Below are 19,683 nucleotides of genomic sequence, written 5' to 3'. Positions count from 1 at the left end.
AATGTAATGATTTGATAGTTGTATACACTGTAAAGTCATCACCACAGTAAGTCTAGTTAACTAAATTTTACTCCTTTTAATAACAAATTCTTAAAAATAGAAAATAAAAAGCATACTACCCATTATTTTTCTCAAAAATAGAAAATAAAAAGCATAGGGAATTTTCTTATTTCAAAAAGTTTGTTAAAACCGCATTTCCCCATAATTAGCCTTTGAGCTCCTTATCATGGCTTAATGCTGGGATGTTTGTATATAAACAGAAAACTGTCTTCTCTAATTAGGTGCTCCACACCCTTCTTTTTCCATTACGGGACTGTTCTAACAGGACTAAGATTTTGGCTAATCAAATACTTCACTGAGGGTGGATTATGATGTCACCAATTAGCTCTTATCTGATCCTCTCCCAAAGGTGACAATTTCTACTTAGATATTGGAAACTATGTGATAATCTAATCTGGGTTATCTGGGTTAGTATAATTGGGTAGATCTGTAAGTGGTCATCACCATTCCTATCAAATTATATTTTGCTTCCTGATGGAAACTATCTCAGGGAATACAAGATAAACGAATTTCAATTTTCTCCAATGGCTGAATGGTAAAGCTGAGCCCAAGAACATAAATTTCTTATTCACAAAAGTATACGGGGGGACTTCCCTTGTGGTGCAATGGTTAAGAATCAGCCTGCCGGGGCTACCCTGGTAGCGCAGTGGTTAAGAATCCACCTGCCAATGCAGGGGACACGGGTTCGAGCTCTGGTCCAGGAAGATCCCACATGCCGTGGAGCAACTAAGCCCGTGAGCCACAACTACTGAGCCTGTGCTCTAGAGCCCACAAGCCACAACTACTGAACCTGCATACAACTACTAAAGCCCGTGTGCCTAGACCCGTGCTCTGCAACGAGAGAAGCCCCTCCAATGAGAAGCCTGAGCACCGCAACGAAGGGTAGCCCCTGCTCACCACAACTGCCCACGCATAGCAACAAAGACTCAACACAGCCAAAATAAATAAATAAATTAATTAAAAAAAAAAAAAAAAGAATCCACCTGCCAGTGCAGGGCACACAGGTTCAAGCCCTGGTCCAGGAAGATCCCACATGCTGCAGAGCAACTAAGCCCATGCGCCACAACTACTGAGCTTGTGCTCTAGAGCCCGTGAGCCACAACTACTGAGCCTGTGTGCCTAGAACCCATGCTCCGCAACAAGAGAAGCCACCGCAGTGAGAAGCCTACGTATCACAACAAAGAGTAGCCCCTGCTCGCCACAACTAGAAAAGTCTGCACGCAGCAATGAAGACCCAACACAGCCATAAATAAATAAATTTATTTAAAAAAAAAAATATATATATACAGGAAGGGGCCTATTTCAGTTTTTCTGCACTATGGAAAGGGCCTCAAGGGGTGTGGCCTCTTGAAGCCACAACCTCATGAAACTTCAGTAGAAGCATTTGCAAACAGTAAGTACAATTACGTGGCCCACATATTCTGAGCCCCAAAGCAGGCCACATGGTCTCATATAAGTGCATGAGTATTATTTAGGGGAAAATAGATTAAAATATTTTAAATTGAGACAGTTCCAGAAAATTCTCATGGTATGGTCAGCAGAATCTTACTCCTCTATTGAGTTAATTAGCTATGTGTCGAAAATAAATCGTATTTAGGTCTCTACTATTCATTTTGGCCCTAGTTATGTCATTATTACTCATTGAATAGTAAACAAGGAAAGGCTCTAAGTGGTTTCCTTAACTCAGCTTCCTTACTTAATATATGAGAGAACTAAGGCCAAGAGAGGTGATGTGAGCTGTCTAAGATCACCCAGCTGGGCTATGTCAGATACCTGTCCACCCCCTTAAGCACCCTGCACTACTCTAGGAAGGGGCCTTTCTGAGGGCATCTAGGGTCAGAGCGCAGCCCGAGAATCCTGAGGTCACTGGATGCCCACTGATCCACCATGTGGAGGACTTCTAAACTGACTCAGTCCCTGCCTGGAAACGAGATGCACAGTCTGGTCCAGGTTTACTCCCACAGTCCTGATCTGAACTGGATTTGTCTTTGGCTTATGTAAAGATTTATTGTCCAACATGCTTACTACTTGTATGAAAATTCTCTTAAGTGGTCACATCTTGTGTGAATTTCTGAACATGGAGTATGATTCTTATTATTGAGTGAATGACTGGGAAATTCATCGATTAAAGTAACATGAAATTCTGTGACGAAAATGGACTTAACATCAACTTAAACCCTAGGCTATTTACCAAAACTAGAGAAGTAATTTAATTAAAGGAAGAAGCAACTACAGCTGGAAAAAACCAAAGCAAAACAAAGCAACTCCCCGAATGCATGTATGTGGGAGAAATTGAAGAAATACAGCTTTTCAGAGAGGACCTGAGTAGAGGCCAATGGAGGACATCTTAACAGAAAAACAACAAAAGACCCCATGTTTAAAGGGATAGAGAAATAGAGGAGAAATAGGAGCAATATTCCCTGATCATCTAAGGGAGTGACTCACTAAGGCTTAGGAGAGACATAAAAGGCAGAAAGAAGGGAAGAAGTACAGAAAGGGTGGAGTTAAAAAAAAAAAAAGTTAAAGAAAAGGGAAAAGCGGGCTTCCCTGGTGGCACAGTGGTTGAGAGTCCACCTGCCGATGCAGGGGACACGGGTTCGTGCCCCGGTCTGGGAAGATCCCACATGCCGCGGAGCGGCTGGGCCCGTGAGCCATAGCCGCTGAGCCTGCACATCCAGAGCCTGTGCTCCGCAACGGGAGAGGCCACAACAGTGAGAGGCCCGCGTACCGCAAAAAAAAAAAAAGAAAAGGGAAAAGCAATTCAGATGATCACAAAGAGGGAAAAAAAAAAAGGATTGAAGCCGATTTAGATCTAAAATGGGAGCTAGACATCTTGGCTTCTATTCTCAGTTTTGTCCCCACTAAGCTGTCTGACCTTATTAATAAGTCACTTAACTTCTCCATGCCTCAGTTTCCTCATCTACAAAATAAAGTGATCATACTAAGTTATTCAAAACTAGATGATCAGTAAGGATTTCTCTCAGCTTGAAGATTCTATGATTTTGTGATTAACAGACAGGGAAAACATCAAAAGAAGCTTGTTGAATACCCCCAGGAATGTAGAAAGGAAATATCTGGGGAGATAGATAAAAGGTGAGTTTAACCAGACTAATTAGAAGATACCCAAGGAAATTTTCAAAAGAAGTGAAATAATGTCACCAGCTTTTTATTCCTCTGCTCGCTGAGCACCATTCAAAGAGGGAGTTAATGCTTTTTAGGAATCATCCCCTCCCAGGTGTGCAACCAGATATCAGTTTTCCTGAAGAAGTCTGCAAATCCCTTCCTTTCATCAATGCATTTAATTAGTTAATGTTTAGATAGAACTTAGGGATGAAAAGTACAATATAAGTGTTCAACATTATTATTACTTAACAGCTTTTATGAGACCAGAAATGCCTAAGATTAAATGAGAAACCAAAATGAGTTCCTGGCTAGAAGGTTGTGATCTAATAAATTGCTGGGTTACTGATGTGAGGAAAAACAAACCCTGCATATAAATTGAAATAGGTGCTCTTTATTAGCTTGCATGCCATTGTCTTAAGAACGTGGGTACTTTTTATTCTTTGCCTCAAGGTGTCAACAAGTAGCAAACCACCAGTCAGTACTGATTATGACTACATACATCCTGTTTTTTGAGAATATTATCTGCTGTATTTGTGCTGTTTATGCTGGATATCTGTACACCCAGGGTATGGATTCAAATACATATGGGAATTTAGTACACAATAAAAGTGAGGAGAGATAAATTATTTAATAAATGATGTTGGGACAACTGGTTAGCCATCAGGGGAAAAAATAAAGCTGAATCTCTAACTCATTTCATAAAAAATGTAATTCCAGATAAATGGAAGATTTAAATATAAAAAGTAAACCATGAAAGTATTTTTAAACTATAAAAGTATTAGAGAAAAATGTTAGAAAAATGTTTATGTGGAGTAAGTATTTTGTAATCTTAGAAACCATAAAAAAGTGATAAATCTGAATATACAAAATTAAAAATCAGTACAGTACAAAATACCATTTACAAAGTCACATAACAGAAAACTGGGAAATATATTTCCTAGTTATGTAAAAAGAATGCTGATTTCCTTAATATAATTTAATTACAGGTTAATGAAATAAAAAGGCAATTCACAAAAACTAAGTATAGCCAATATAATATAAAAAAGATACTCAACCTTACTTACAATGAAAAAAATCAAAATCATAGTGTGAAGTTATTTTTTATTTATCAGAATGGCTAGGATTAAAAATATTGTTTACACAGAAAGTTAATGTGAGTGGAGGAAAACAGTCATTCTCAAGACACTGAATGGAAGTAAAAATTGGTTCCACCTTTTCAGAAGGCAAGTGGCAATATACATCAAACTGCAAAGCATGCATACCCTTTGACCTGGTAGTCTCATGTTAATGAACCTACCCTACAGACTCATTCACACAAGAGTACAAGAAAACGTATGAGGGTGTTCACTGCAGTATTGGTTCTAATAGAGAAAAACGTAACAGATTAAAAATCAAGGTAACTCTATACTATGCAGCTAATAAAAGGATGAGGTAAACCTTTATGTATACTGAACGTGCACATATGTCCAAATGTCCACAGTATAATCTTAAGTGGAAAAGGCAAGATGCAAAGAGGTAGTACTGATCCCATTTGCAAAAAAATTAAATATTCACATTTGTGTATAGAGATGTCTGGAAGAAGACAGACTGGCTATAGTTAAACAAAAGCTACCTCTGCAGAGTGGGATGTGAGGGAGAGAAAGGCAGATGTTAAAAACAGAATTCTGCAACCACCAGAGAAATTAAGATAATAATCCCATTTATAATTGCATCAAAAAAAATAAAATACCTAAGAATAAATTTAACCAAGGAAGTGAAAGACTTGTACACTGAAAACTGAGACATTAATGAAAGAAATTGAAGATACAAGTAAATGGACAGATATTTCATGCTCATGGATTGGAAGAATCAATATGGTTAAAATGTCCATACTACCCCAAACAATATACAGATTCAATGCAATCCCTATCAAAATTCCAATGGCATCTTTTATGGAAACAGAACAAACAATCGAAATATTTGCATGGAACCACAAAAGATCCTGAATAGCCAAAGCAATCTTGAGAAAGCTGGAAGCATAATCCGCTCTGATTTCAAACTATGTTACAGAGCTATAGTAATCAAAACAGTATGGGATTGGCATAAAAATAGACACATAGATCAACGGAATAGAAATAAACCCATGCATATATGGTCAATTAATTTATGACAAAGGAGCCAGAAATATACAATGGGGAAAGGGAAGCCTCTTCAATAAATGGTGCTGGGGAAATGGGACAGCCACATGCAAAAGAATGAAACTGGACCACTGTCTGACACCATTTACAAAATTAGCTCAAAATGTATTAAAGACTTGAATGGAAGACCTGAAACCATAAAACTCCTAGAAGAAAACATAGGCAGTAAGCTCCTTGACATCGGTCTTGGAGATGACTTTTTTAATCTGGCACCAAAAGCAAAGGCAACAAAAGCAAAAATAAACAAGTGAGACTATATCAAACTAAAAAGTTACTGCATAGCAAAGAAAACCATCAACAAATGAAAAGGCAACCCCTGAATGGGAGAAAATAATTGCAAGTTATATATCTGATAAGGGGTTAATATCCAAAATATATAAAGAACACATACAATTAAACAGCAAAAAAAAAAAATCTAATTTAAAAATGGGCAGAGGATATGAATAGACATTATTCCAAAGAAGACATACAGATGGCTAACAGTTACATGAAAAGGTGATCAACATCCCCAATCATCAGGGAAATGCAAATCAAAAGCAAAATGAGATACCACCTCACATCTGTTAGAATGGCTAGTATCAAAAAGGCACATAACAAGTGCTGGTGAGAATGTGGAGAAAAGGGAACCCCGTGTGCACTGTTGGTGAGAATGTAAACTGGTGCAGCTATTATAAAAAATGGTATGGAGGATCCTCAAAAAATTAAAAATAGAACTACCATATCATACAGTAATTCCAATTCTGGGCATTTATCTAAAGAAAACAAAAACACTCACCTGAAAAGATATATGCATCCCCATGTTCATTGCAGCGTTACTTACAATAGCCAAGATATGGAAGCAACCTAAGTGTCCAGTGATGGATGAATGGATAAAGATGTGTGTGTGTGTGTGTGTGTGTGTGTGTGTGTGTATACATATATATAGTGTGTATACATATATATAGTGTGTATACATATAGTGTGTGTATACACACACACACAATGGTATATTATTGAGCCATAAAAAAGAATGAAACCTTGACATTTGCGACAACATGGATGGACCTTGAGGGCATTATGCTAAGTGAAATAAGTCAGACAAAGAAAGGCAAATACTGTATGATCTTACTCATATTTGGAAGCTAAAACAAAACAAACCAGCTTATAGATACATAGAAGAGATTGGTGGTTGCCAGAGACAATAGGTGGGGGGTAAGTGAAGAAGGTGAAAGGAGTTAAAAGGTATTGGGATGCCATTTTGGGGAATATATCTTAAGGAAATAAGTTAATATTGGATTGGCCAAAAAGTTCGTTTCGTTTTTTCCATAAGATGGCTATAGTAGCACTTAGCTGTCTTTAACTTCATTCAAAACAATTTTGTTAGATTGTATTGTGACAGCTGTCATATCAGCGTGCGTTTAAAAAAAGACTTATCGGGACTTTCCTGGTGGCGCAGTGGTTAAGAATCCGCCCACTAATGCAGGGGACATGGGTTCGAGCCCTGGTCTGGGAAGATCCCACACGCCATGGAGCAACTAAGCCCATGAGCCACAACTACTGAGCCTGCGCTCTAGAGCCCACGAGCCACAACTACTGAAGCCCACGCGCCTAGAGCCCATGCTCCGCAACAAGAGAAGTCACCACAATGAGAAGCCCGCACACGGCAACAAAGAGTAGCCCCTGCTCGCCACAACTAGAGAAAGCCCATGCGTATCAACGAAGACCCAACACAGCCAAAAATAAATAAATTTATTTTAAAACATAAAAAAAGAAAAGAAAAAAAGACTTATCAAAACTGGTGAATTTTTGTGTAGCCATTTTAATATTGATGATGGAAGAAAAACAACATTTTTGGCATATTATGTTTTATTATTTCAAGAAAGGTAAAAACACAACAGAAACGCAAAAAAAAAAGATTTGTTTAGTGTATGGAGAAGGTGCTGTGACTGATCGAATGTGCCAAAAGTGGTTTGCGAAGTTTCATGCTGGAGATTTCTCCCTGGACGATGCTCCACAGTTGGGTAGACCAGTTGAAGTTGACAGGGATCAAATCGAGACATTAATTGAGAACAATCAACGTTATACCACGTGGGAGATAGCCGACATACTCAAAATATCCAAATCAAGCAATGAAAATCATTTGCACCAGCTTGCTTATGGTAATCGCTTTATTGTTTGGGTTCCACATAAGTGAAAAACACCTTCTTGACCATATTTCCACATGTGATTCTCTACTGGAACGTAATGAAAATGTTCTGTTTTCAAAAAAATTGTGACAGGCGATGGAAAGTGGATACTGTACAATAATGTGGAACAGAAGAGATCATGGGACAAGTGAAATGAACCACCACCAACAATACCAAAGGCCGGTCTTCATCTAAAGAAGGTGATGTTGTGTATATGGTGGGATTGGAAAGGAGTCCTTTATTATGAGCTCCTTCCGGAAAACGAAACGATTAATTCCAACAAGTACTGCTCCCAGTTAGACCAACTGAAAGCAGCACTCGATGAAAAGCGTCCAGAATTAGTCAACAGAAAACGCATAATCTTCCATCAGGATAACAAAAGACCTCATGTTTCTTTGATGACCAGGCAAAAACTGTTACACCTTGGCTGGGAAGTTCTGATTCATCTGCCATATTCACCAGACTTTGCACCTTTGGATTTCCATTTATTTAGGTCTTTACAAAATCTCTTAATAGAAAAAGTTTCAATTCCCTGGCAGATGGTAAAACGCACCTGGAACAGTTCTTTGCTCAGAAAGATAAAAAGTTTTAGGAAGATGGAATTATGAAGTTGCCTGAAAAATGGCAGAAGGTAGTGGAACAAAAGAGTGAATACGTTGCTCAATACAGTTCTTGGTGAAAATGAAAAATGTGTCTTTTATTTTTACTTAAAAACCAAAGGCACTTTTTGGCCAACCCTATACAAAGTTCCATTTATAAAATAAATAAGTCACGTGGATATAATTTACAGCATCATGACTATAGTTAATGATACTGTATTGCATATTTGAAAGTTGCTAAGAGAGTAGATTTTAAAAGTTCTTATGATAAGAAAAAAATTTTGTAACTATGTGTGGTGATGGATGTTAACTAGACTTACTGTGGTGATCATTTTGCAAGACATACTAATATTGGAAATTACATTGCACAACCTGAAACTAATATAATGTTAATGTCAATTATACCTCAGTTTAAAAAATCTATCAGAGAGATTCAGATAAAGATGATAACTTCTTAAAAGTAAAGGAGTAGTAGTAGGAGTGGAAAGGGAAGGAAAATTTTAAGAAAAAATTTAGTGGTAACATTGGAAGAGCATGTTGGTGATTGTGTGAATGATATTTGTAATAAAACGTTAAACTCTTTTGATGTTTGACTGCAAATAGCTTTTAAGCCTCACACCTGGGCAAGCTGATAGGGAAGCCCAAGCACCTACAGGAGATTCAAACCACCCAATCTCCTGTCTTTCTAGGTCAGTCCTCACCCAGGCCCACCCCCTAACCACAATAAAAGCCTCAAGCCAGTCTGCTTTCCTTGCTCTCTCCAGCCATTTTGGACCAGCTTGGGACTGCTCTGCTCATCCCATAAACCTCCATTATGTAAGTAATAAATCTTTTTGCACCTTCACAAATATATATGTATATAATTTCATATTTTTTAATTTTTAAATTAATATGAATTGCCACTTTTATAGTAAATGCTTAAATTGTTAAAAACAATGACAGTGCTACAAAGCATGGCTTTAGAAATAAATACATGTAATTTGCATATGCATGTATATAAGCATTATGAAAATGTAGAGAACCTTCCATTTTGTTGGTATTATATGACCTGTGTTTTCACTTATCTTCATGTTTATTTTCACAAAAGTTCTTGAAAATTGCCTATCAGTGAACCTGTCATGGCCACATAAGACTCAATGCTTGTATCCAAGGAGACCTGTCTGTCTAATCAGAATGTTCCCTGACTTATGGGTTTTTTAGGTTTCAGAAGGTAACATTGCCCCGTTCAATTAGAATGATTTATAAGATATGCATAGTGTCAATAGCCATATCTAATACTAGGCAATTGAAGGTTGGTTTTTGTTTGCATAATTATCACTGAATTCTAGACATTTAATCTTATCTTCTTAAATACCTAACTGGGAGTTGGTAAGTAAGCAGTTGGTTAGGATGAATACTGAAGTTTTTACAAATCTCACTTAAATGTTTTAAATGCCCTTCTCCAGCTTTGCTGGGCCAGGGCTTTTTCCCTCCTGACCTAGCAGAAACGACCTTCCCCTCACTGCTCCATCCCAAGGCACGTTACTTGATTTTGATCAGCTGGTTGGTCTCGACATTCCAATCGTTTTAGATTGTGTTTTTGTAATCAACAGGAGGAGAAACAGAATTGGTATCAGATTTAAAAAATCCATTCCCCAGCCATTCAGAGGTCACAATCATTTCACATCACCCAGGGCATTATGCAGAGAAGTACGTTGCCCAGTCTGAACACTTTTACCACTTAGTTTGGTGTCAATCCAAGAAAAGGTCAATATACTTACTGACTGACGTGCCTTGGACTTGGCCTTAAGAAAGAAATGAATATGGTGGTTTTACAACAGGAGGACATTCAAAGATAAGATTAGGTTCAAAGAGAAAAGCATTCTGAATAGTATTGTCACCTGTGACACGTTTAGAGGTTCAGTAAAATCTAAATGGAAAAGTGCCCTAAGGTAGGAAGCCCAGTAAACAGTCAACTTTCCGGAGGACTGAGGGTGGAAGGTCTGTCATCTGGTCCAGCGTCTAACACCCTTCTCCACACCACCCGGGTGGCCTGCCTTTCTTGGTTCTATCATCTCTGTACCACTGGGCTGGAAGAAGAGAGAGACTCTCCTCTAGATTCATTCACTACTGCCGGTAGGCAGCTCTAGCAAAGGGCAACTCTCCACCAGGTCAGAATTTTGTATGAGTTGTAGAGGTTTGTTTTCCTTGGGCTTCCTGTCCTTCAGGAGCATGGTTCATTGAAAAAGGGTTTCACTTAGTCCCTCACAATGCCTACCCCACCACTTTTTTTTTAAGTGAAGAGAGCTCAGCTAATTGAAACTCCAAGCAGTTGTAGAGCAGCATATGTAAACTAGGAGAAGAGTTTTCATTGGTTACCTCTTTTATTACATTTCTTTAAACTGAGGTATAAAATACATGAGGTAAGATGCACAGATCTGAAGTATACAGCTCAGTGACCTTTTAAACATGTGTGTGAAAATACCTGTTCTCTTGGCCTCCGGCCTCAACCACTGCAGCCCATTCTCTATGCCATCACCAGAAGGATCTTACTAAAACACAGATTTGACTGAACAATAAGAATAATGACATCAGCTGTTGCACCACCCTCACAGCAGTGATTAACTGTTAATATGTGCCAATCACTGTCCTAAGCTTTTAAATTCATGACCTCCTTTAAGATAACGCAGGTCAAGCACTTAGAACACTGGCAGGCACACAGCGAGCATTAAATAAATAACTATTATTACTCACAAGACCCCTGAAGGTCAGTATTTTTATCGTAACCAATTTATAGGTGATAGAACTGAGGCTTAGAAGGATTGAGTCATTTGCCCAAGGTCACCAAGCTTGGATGTGTAGAGTAGGGAGCTGGGTTCCCGGAGCGCAAGTGCTACACATTAGGCTTTAGTGCTGTCCTAGAGCTGTCATTTCTTTAATGAAAACTCCCGGAGGCCTCTTCAGCCCCTATGGGATGAGGTCTCAACTCCTTAGCAGGCCCTACAAGGGCTTCCCACAAGCTAGGTACAGCCTGTCTTTCCACACTTGCTTCTGGCTTTTATCTGCCATGCATCAGTCTCCTGCTCTTTAAATAACTACCATTCATTGCTATGACTAGGTATGAGTTCTGGGTACTTCTGTATCTATTTCCAATTCTTACCGCAACTGTCCAAAACAGTATCATACTCATTTTACATATAAGTACACTGAGACATAGGAAGATTACGGGACTTGTTTCATGGTCAGAGAGCTCAATCAAAGCTGGAGTCTGAACTGGGTCGTCTGATTGCAGTGTGTGATCCTTCCTACTCGGCTGCCATTCCCCTCAAGTCACGTGCTCTCATACCTGGCTCAAGTGTCCCCTAGTTTCTAAGGCCTTTTTGACTCTGGCCACCAATTTACCCCTCTTGCTCTGCTGCTTTCCACAGGTCTAAACAGATGACTAGTTAAGGAAGAATGGCTCTTGCTCGATTTCTATTCTAGGCCTTTCCAAGTGCATTTGACCTCTGCATTAGAAAAGCTGAAACTGAGTACTTCTGGAATATTCCTAGGGCAGGCCCTGGAATGGCAGCTCTGTCCAAACAAAATGGCAGGTCTTTGGCCGGATGGGGTTATGGGCTAATGGCATGAACACAGAGGGCAAATGGAGAAGCTGCTGCCAGTTAAACACCATGTGTACTTTAGCAGAACCTCTTGGGGCTGTGTGATTCATGCAATCCTGGGACATGGATAATTCCTGAGGGATGAGCTAGCCAGCTCCTCAAACATGAGGACAACTGGAAGATGAATTCTTTGGCAGCTGGAAAGGCCGTAGTGGGCAATTTTTGAACTGATCTTGAAAAGCATTTTATCATTGGAATAGCTAACATTCTTGTTGATTATGCAGAATGAAAAATACCAAAGCATTTGAACATTTGGTACATGTTCAGTTCCTTCTGTACCTCAAAAGTGAGTATTAATGTGCAATCTGCATAAGTCTCACAACTTGGGAAGCGGCTGGCTCTGCAACGACCTCCCGACAAACCATGGCAGCATTCGGTTGTGATCATTCAATCATACTTGTATTTAAGATTATAAAATAAGTCACTTGATTCTTTAGCACATTATTCTTCCATAAATTTAAACTACGTACATGTTTTAAGTCCCAAGCTAAAAATTCTCATTGTTAAGAAAAAGTACAGAAATCCAACTCAGAATCAGCACAATTATTAAAATAATTTACAAAGTATATTGGGTGGACAAGGTGATTCCATAGTTGATCTACAAGAATAAAAGCACAGGCATAATAAATCAATTTTGTAAAACGAGAATATGAGATTGTATTTACACTACCAGACATCAAAATATATCATACAATTCAAATAATTGGTGCTGGCATCAGAATTGCTATTGAGGAAGCAGAAGTGACTGCTCAGAAACAGATCCCAGAACACACATGTAATTAGATTATGATAAATATGGAATAAAAAGTAGCAGAGGAAGGATTGATTATTTAAAAAAAGGAGCTGAAATGACTGCTTACCCATTTGGGGGAAAATCAATCTACATCCTCACTTTATATCATGAAGTAGAATAAATCCTGGACATTTATTAAATTATTAAACATATAAAATTATTTTTAAAAGACAAGAAAATGCAAACGATCATTATCTGATCTAAGCATGGTGACAGGCTTTTCAGGCTTTAAAGCCATGGAAAAATATCTCACAAGGGGAAAAATGGACAGATCTGGAAACATAAGTTAAACTTCTATTTACCAAAAAACATCATATATAAAATTCAAGGGCAAACAACCAAACTAGGGAAAATATCACACACAAAGTGTTGATAGCCTAATATAGAAGTAGCTCACATAAACTGAAAAAACAGCCTACCCCCAAATAGGCAAAAGATATAATCAAACAACTCATAAAAAAAATGGAATTAGCAATAAACATATAAAAATGTTTAGCCTCACAAATCATAAAAAGTAGATATGCAAAGTCAAAAAGGAGAATTTTTTTTTGCCTCTAATATTACCAGAGAGTTGCAGTTTTTAAATGACAATGGTTAATGCTCCAGTGATATAAAGAGAGAATTTGCTTACACTGTAGGTGTGGGTATAGATACAGTAAATTGTATCTAAAGCTTTTAAAAAGTTCAAACTCTCTACTCTAGTAGTTACTCAGGTGAATTTATCTTAAATAGTGAGAAAGTAAGTGATTCTGGAACAAGGATGTATATCATAGTATTATTTATAATAATACAAAATTGGAAACCCCAAAATGTTCAATAAAAAGGTTAAAGTAACTACAGCAATGGGATCTTAACATAGGTATTAACAATCTTCAGAAGCAGTGGGTATTTTTAAGTTATAAGCAAGATAAAAATTTTTATGCTGTAAAGAATGGCCATGTTTCATACCTATGAATGCATAGAAAACTCGCTGGATGTATGTCTCAGTGTTAACTGTGGTGGGGGCTTATGATAACAGCAGCAGCAACTAGCCCTGGCCAGGTCTGTGATCTCCTTCAATCCTGGCATCACCAGTGCAGGGATCTCGCCACCCCTGCTTTTATAGATGAGTAGTACACTGAGTAGTGGGGTTCAAACTCAGGTCTTCAAGGGCTGCGATCTGAACCTCTCTGCCATGCTGCCAGGATGGTTATTTTCTCTCAGTAACTGCCTATACTTCCCAAATTCTCTGCAATGAGTATACTGTTATAATCTGGGAGAAAAACACCACTTTTTAAAAAGTGAATTGGGGCCAAGAGGCCCCTGGAAGTTTTGTGTTCTGTCCCCTGACAGCCTGCGGTATGGGAGACTGTTCTGCCACTGAGTCCTCTCACTCTTCCCCCTGGCTCTGGGTTCTCCTTCAATTTCCATTTCCATTCCCTTTCTCCTACTCATTCCAGTGTAAGTCTCGGAGTCACTTTGCTAGTGAGGGGGCAAAGCCCTTGGTGCACGGCAGAGCCATCCCAGGGCTGGTCTGGCCTACTCATTTTCTTTCCTTTGCCTCCCTCTTTTCCTTCCCTCCTGCCTACCCTTAGCCTTTCCAGCACCCCCTGAGAATAAGCCTGGTTCAAAGTTCTGGTTTAACAAAACAAAACAGGGCATCCTGGGGTTAATTCTGGGCTGGCCTTTCACAGTTCTATGATTAAATTGCATTTTTCAGTGGTTCTGCCTTTAAACTCAAACTTTTTTAAAGAGAAATTTAAGGAGAGCAAAACACAGGAAACAGTGCCAAATGCCAATAACATATTTTAGTCATTTGGGGAATGGGCAGCTTTAGAAACCACAAATTCCCACTTATGCAAGGGCTACTTGAGCTTTTTCTTTATTGCTTAGTGACAGAAGCCTGGCTTTAGACCATGGTCAGAGTTGTTCTTTTGTTTTCTTTTCTCTCTCTCCGAAAACAGTTATAAAAGGCCTGAGCTATCACAACGAGAGTTGGCTACTCCTACAGCTCTAATCAAATAACAAAAATCATTTTCCACTGATGTAGTTAGTCCAGATTAAAAGGCAGATCCAAGTCTATGTCTTGGTACCTGCTAAACCTACTCAACAAGCTCAGTCAGGTGGAAACATGCACTCAAAACTTGGGAAGCTCCACCCACGTGACTTCACCACCAATTGGCAAGGCTTTGGTACCATGTGTTCAGTTAGGTGTTCTGTCTCCTTTCTCCCAAAGAAAATAACTGAAAAGGGAAGATAAGATGTGAGTATTGTTTTGTGACTATGCTTTCCAAAACAATGGCTGGCACAATACAAAATGGAAAGAATCCCAGACAGCTCTCTTCTGTGGCCTTAGATCTCTTCTGACCATCAGGGACTATGAACCCGAACGCCAGAATACGATGATGAGGTTCTTCTAAGCCCCTGGAGCTAGATTAAGGTGTGGCCCAGCCAGTCCTGGGGCGTGAACTGGTAAACTGTACTACATTCTCACCAAATAAATTGGAAATAAGGAGCCACTGAGGCTGGGTTTCCATAGCCACTCCTTAAATTACTGGTAATTGTGCACTAGTCCCACTTGAGGATAAGAAGATAGCAATGAAATTTTAAAACAGCTTCCTTATATAGAGTACTGAGCATTTTGGTAGTAAGCATGTGTAAGGTGTACAGAGTAACTACAAGCCAGGGAAATAGTTCTGCAATGAAGCAGCTGACAGTCATCTGAAGTAGCAATCAACTAACATGGGTGCAAGAGATTAATTTTTGTTAAATAAAGACTAAACTGATTCCATAAAAATTGCAAACAAAAAACCTAGAGAAAATAAGAACTATAGAAAAGTTGGAAAAAGATGCAAATATCCTCAATAAAATACTAGCAAATTGAATCCTGCAACATATAAAAAGAATTAGATACTATGACCAATTGGGATTTGTCCCAGGGATGCAAGGTTGGTTTAACATCTGAAAATCAAACAATGTAATAGTTTGACTACATTAAATTACCACATTAATAGAATAAAGGACAAAAACCATATAATGATCTCAATAGATGCATAAAAAGCATTTGACAAAATCCAACACCTCTTCATGATAAACACTCAACAAACTAGGAAAAGAAGCCTGTATTAGGTTGAGGAAATTACCTGTCTATGAAAAAGTCAGTTCATCCTGAATGGTGAAAAACTAAATGCCTTCTCCTCTAAGATCACGAACAGACTCACCACATGTATTCAACATTGTACTAGAGGTTCTAGCCAGGGTAATTAGGCAAGAAAAAGAAATTTAAAACTCCAGATTGAAAAGGAAGCTGTAAAACCATCTCTAGTCTCAGATGACAAGATCTGGTACATAGAAAAGCTAAAAACATTTTGCTGACATGAAATTCATAAAAAAAAAACTTTTATATTTTTTAACAAGACTTTGTAACTATATTCAAGTATGGTGCTTATACTCTTGGAGAGTCTGAGTGGTTAACACTATCCAGTTCAGAGTTATGGAAACATTTATTAGAAATTCCAATCAATAAGCTAAAAAGATAATGTTACTGTCAGAGCATGTAATAAATTCCTCATGTTCAACATAAAGAGGTATATATGTATTTTTTTAAATTTATTTAATTTATTTTTGGCTGCGTTGGGTCTTCGTTGCTGTGCGCAGGCTTTCTCTAGTTGTGGCAAGTGGGGGCTACTCTTCGTTGCAGTGCGTGGGCTTCTCATTGCAGTAGCTTCTCTTGTTGCGGAGCACAGGCTCTAGGTGTGCGGGCTTCAGTAGCTGTAGTACGTGGGTTTAGTAGTTGCGGCTCGCGGGCTCTAGAGCACAGGCTCAGTAGTTGTGGTGCACGGGCTTAGTTGCTCTGCAGCATGTGGGATCTTCCCGGACCAGGGCTTGAACCCATGTCCCCTGCATTGGCAGGCAGATTCTTAACCACTGTGCCACCAGGGAAGCCCTATATGTATTTTTTTTTTCTTTTGCGGTACGCGGGCCTCTCACTGTTGTGGCCTCCCCCGTTGCGGAGCACAGGCTCCGGACACACAGGCTCAGTGGCCATGCCTCACGGGCCCAGCCGCTCCGCGGCACGTGGGATCTTCCCGGACCGGGGCACGAACCCGTGTCCCCTGCATCGGCAGGTGGACTCTCAACCAGTGCGCCACCAGGGAAGCCCTATATGTATTTTTATTAGTAGAAAATCAGTTTCTCTTCCCCTATCTACTAAACATATTAAATACTATGTAAGTACATATTGAAAATAGGTTTAACCTTTTTTTTTTTTTTTTTTTTTTTTGCTGTATGCGGGCCTCTCACTGCTGTGGCCTCTCCCGTTGTGGAGCACAGGCTCCAGACGGGCAGGCCCAGCGGCCATGGCTCACAGGCTTAGCCGCTCCGCGGCATGTGGGATGTTCTTGGACCGGGGCACGAACCCGTGTCCCCTGCATCGGCAGGCAGACTCTCAACCACTGCACCACCAGGGAAGCCCGAAAATAGGTTTAAAGAATATCAATGAGTAGGATGCCAAATTATTAGCTGCCTTGGTATCCACATATTTCAGTCTGGCCCTATCTCCTGCAGGTACTCTGGGTCATGGCTACTCCCAAGAGAACAAAGATGACATTAGTGTGATAGGTCTGTTCCAGCTCCCCTTGCACTAGATCATAAAAGACTGCATATGGACATGGGGCTTAGAGTCAACTAGAAACAAGCTATTGCCATCTGCTGCTAAAACTGAGGCCAAAGGGTAGATGAGGATGAGAACCTACATGTGTCCCTACAAAGATCATTTAAGGCACAAGGGACAGCCATGTAAGGGAGAAGGCTACTCAGACATCTTAGAGTTAGTAAAATAAAAGCTCCACGCAAGCCAGTAATATCCGCTGAGAGTGATCCAGGTGCTTGGGAACGTCTTGGTCTGAGCCTAGGTTATATTCTTTTCCTTAGAGCGGTGACAATGGCAGTGATCCTGTTGCTTTGGGTTTGCTGGCCAACGTTAGTCTTGAACTTGCCAGATCTTCCCTGGCTAACTCGTACATATTCTGAAAAACCACCTTAAATCCTGCTGGAGTCCTTGAACTTTGCTTCTTGTTTATGCTTTTGCCCTATAGTTAACCCTTCTAACTCTAGTCTTCTTGACTTTGGGCATTTTGGGCCTCCTGCTTTCTCTTTTACAGATCTTTCTGTATCTCCAAATGGCCTCTTTCTAGACCTACTCTGAAATCTCATGTAAAATACTAATGTGTTGGTCAAAACAATGAAGAAACAGAGACAGAAAAATAACAACCTTTTAAAATCTTCTTAAATCTGTCCAATTTTTTTAGCTTCCCTTTCTCCTGAGTCCCAGAAACAACAGCAGCTACATTAAAGAAAAACAAAACAAGAAAAAAAACAATAACTACTTAAGTATTTCTCAACTATGCTCTGAACTTTCCATTTATTTATTTATTTATTTATTTATTTATTTATTTATTTATGACTGTGTTGGGTCTTTGTTTCTGTGCGAGGGCTTTCTCCAGTTGTGGCAAGCGGGGGCCACTCACTATTGCGGCCTCTCTTGTTGCGGAGCACAGGCTCCAGACGCGCAGGCTCAGTAGTTGTGGCTCACGAGCCTAGTTGCTCCGCAGCATGTGGGATCTTCCCAGACCAGGGCTCGAACCTGTGTCCCCTGCATTGGCAGGCAGATTCTCAACCACTGCGCCACCAGGGAAGCCCTGAACTTTCCATTTTGGAAGTGAAAATGAAATAAACATATCGTAGCAAGTATAAGTATTCCAATGGATTGGTTGCTCACAATAGTTATTTCAGATACTACATCTTTCAAAAACTATTTTATTAATAATTAGCACTGCAGTCCTAATAGGAAAACTATAAACCTAGAGAACAGATGTAAGAGAATTCCATAAACTGGAGTTATTTAATAATTTCCCTGAAGAAAATGCTTGAATGCACTTTAGAAAGGATTGGCATGATTCCATATCACCCTTCCTGAAGTACTCAGGGCTGCTGGGCAACTGAGAGGAATCATACCATGAATAGAGTGACTGAGCAATGGCACCCAGATTACATGTTTTCTGGATCAGTACAATTTTTAAAAAGTGTCCCGTTTTTTATTTTGCCTAGTAAGGACATTAAGAACAAAAAACAAAACTTTTCAGCTACTATCACCAGCATTTCACAAGAAAGGAATGGGATTTTAACACCAAAAAAGTAGAAACAGTATGATTTCAGAAAAATATTTTCAACTGAATATGTGTGGTATTATTAAAAGTTCACCACATTATATTCTTCTCCCTTCTGCATGACCTGGTGAAAACTCCATCCTGGATGAGTCCTCAACCCACAGAGGGAAGTTGGAATTTTTCTGTGATAAGAGAACAAGGATCTCACTATTTGCTAAAACTAGTGCTTTAAAGTGAATTTCAAAACAGAAGAATTGGGAAAGTGTTTCCCAAACTTCAATCATTTGAAAACACCTTTACAAACATTTTCATAGCTGCATTCCACTTGTGTTTCAATTGAGTCATTTGTTTGCTTAAATAAATTTATTTAAAAATGAAAGTCATATATGAATACCATAAATGGAAAGCCAGTATCCCTTGCCATGAAAGCAAGATAACCCAGCTGCTGGAAGGCCCTGAGCCTACAGCTAACTGTTGAAAGGGGAGATACGCTGGTGTTAGGGGTTCAAGTCACACCAGTACCAGAATGAAACTTTGCTTGATATAACCTCAAGGACAGGAAGAGAACTGAAGAGAATAACTTTCTTATTATATAATTAACTGTCATTTAATGCTATGACCATGTACTGCCTAAAAGCATCTCTTATATCAACTAATATCATTTTGGTAGACATTCCATGGAATCAGAGGTATCCTCACATAGTAATTAAGAGCAATGGCTAACTCGGTTCAAAGTCTGAGACTTTCCCACATACCAGCTGGTGACCTTGAGCAAGTCATTTACTTCTCTGCTTAAGGTTTTTATCTATGAAATGGGGATAATAATGATACCCACTTGATTGTGAGAATCAAATGAGAAGATACAGGTAAAGCTCTTAGAATGGTAAGCAACAGATATTAAGAGCTTAAAAATGTTAATATCAATAGTTATCCCTAATATCCCACACTCTGAGAAACACCAAAGGTCTAGGCATCTGTT

General features: G+C 39.2%; 1 protein-coding gene across 2 annotated transcripts in view; it reads right to left on the bottom strand.

Moving 5' to 3' along the window:
* The window catches only part of PLEKHM3 (pleckstrin homology domain containing M3), a 182,424-nt gene that overhangs the window by 37,772 nt on the left and 124,969 nt on the right, over window positions 1-19,683 (bottom strand). The window contains exon 7 of one of the 2 annotated variants that reach the window (XM_060152204.1): window positions 12,218-12,363. The exons of the other annotated variant lie outside the window; for it this stretch is intronic. Coding sequence (XP_060008187.1) covers window positions 12,322-12,363 — 42 coding nt within the window. The 3' untranslated portion in view covers window positions 12,218-12,321. Of the gene's footprint in view, window positions 1-12,217; window positions 12,364-19,683 lie in introns of those variants that run through there. 2 annotated transcript variants of the gene reach the window in all.

This window comes from Lagenorhynchus albirostris, chromosome 6 (assembly GCF_949774975.1).
Source record: "Lagenorhynchus albirostris chromosome 6, mLagAlb1.1, whole genome shotgun sequence".
Classification (NCBI taxonomy): domain Eukaryota; kingdom Metazoa; phylum Chordata; class Mammalia; order Artiodactyla; family Delphinidae; genus Lagenorhynchus; species Lagenorhynchus albirostris.
The sequence above is the reverse complement of the archived record's forward strand: the minus strand, read 5'-3'. Positions and strand labels throughout refer to the sequence as shown.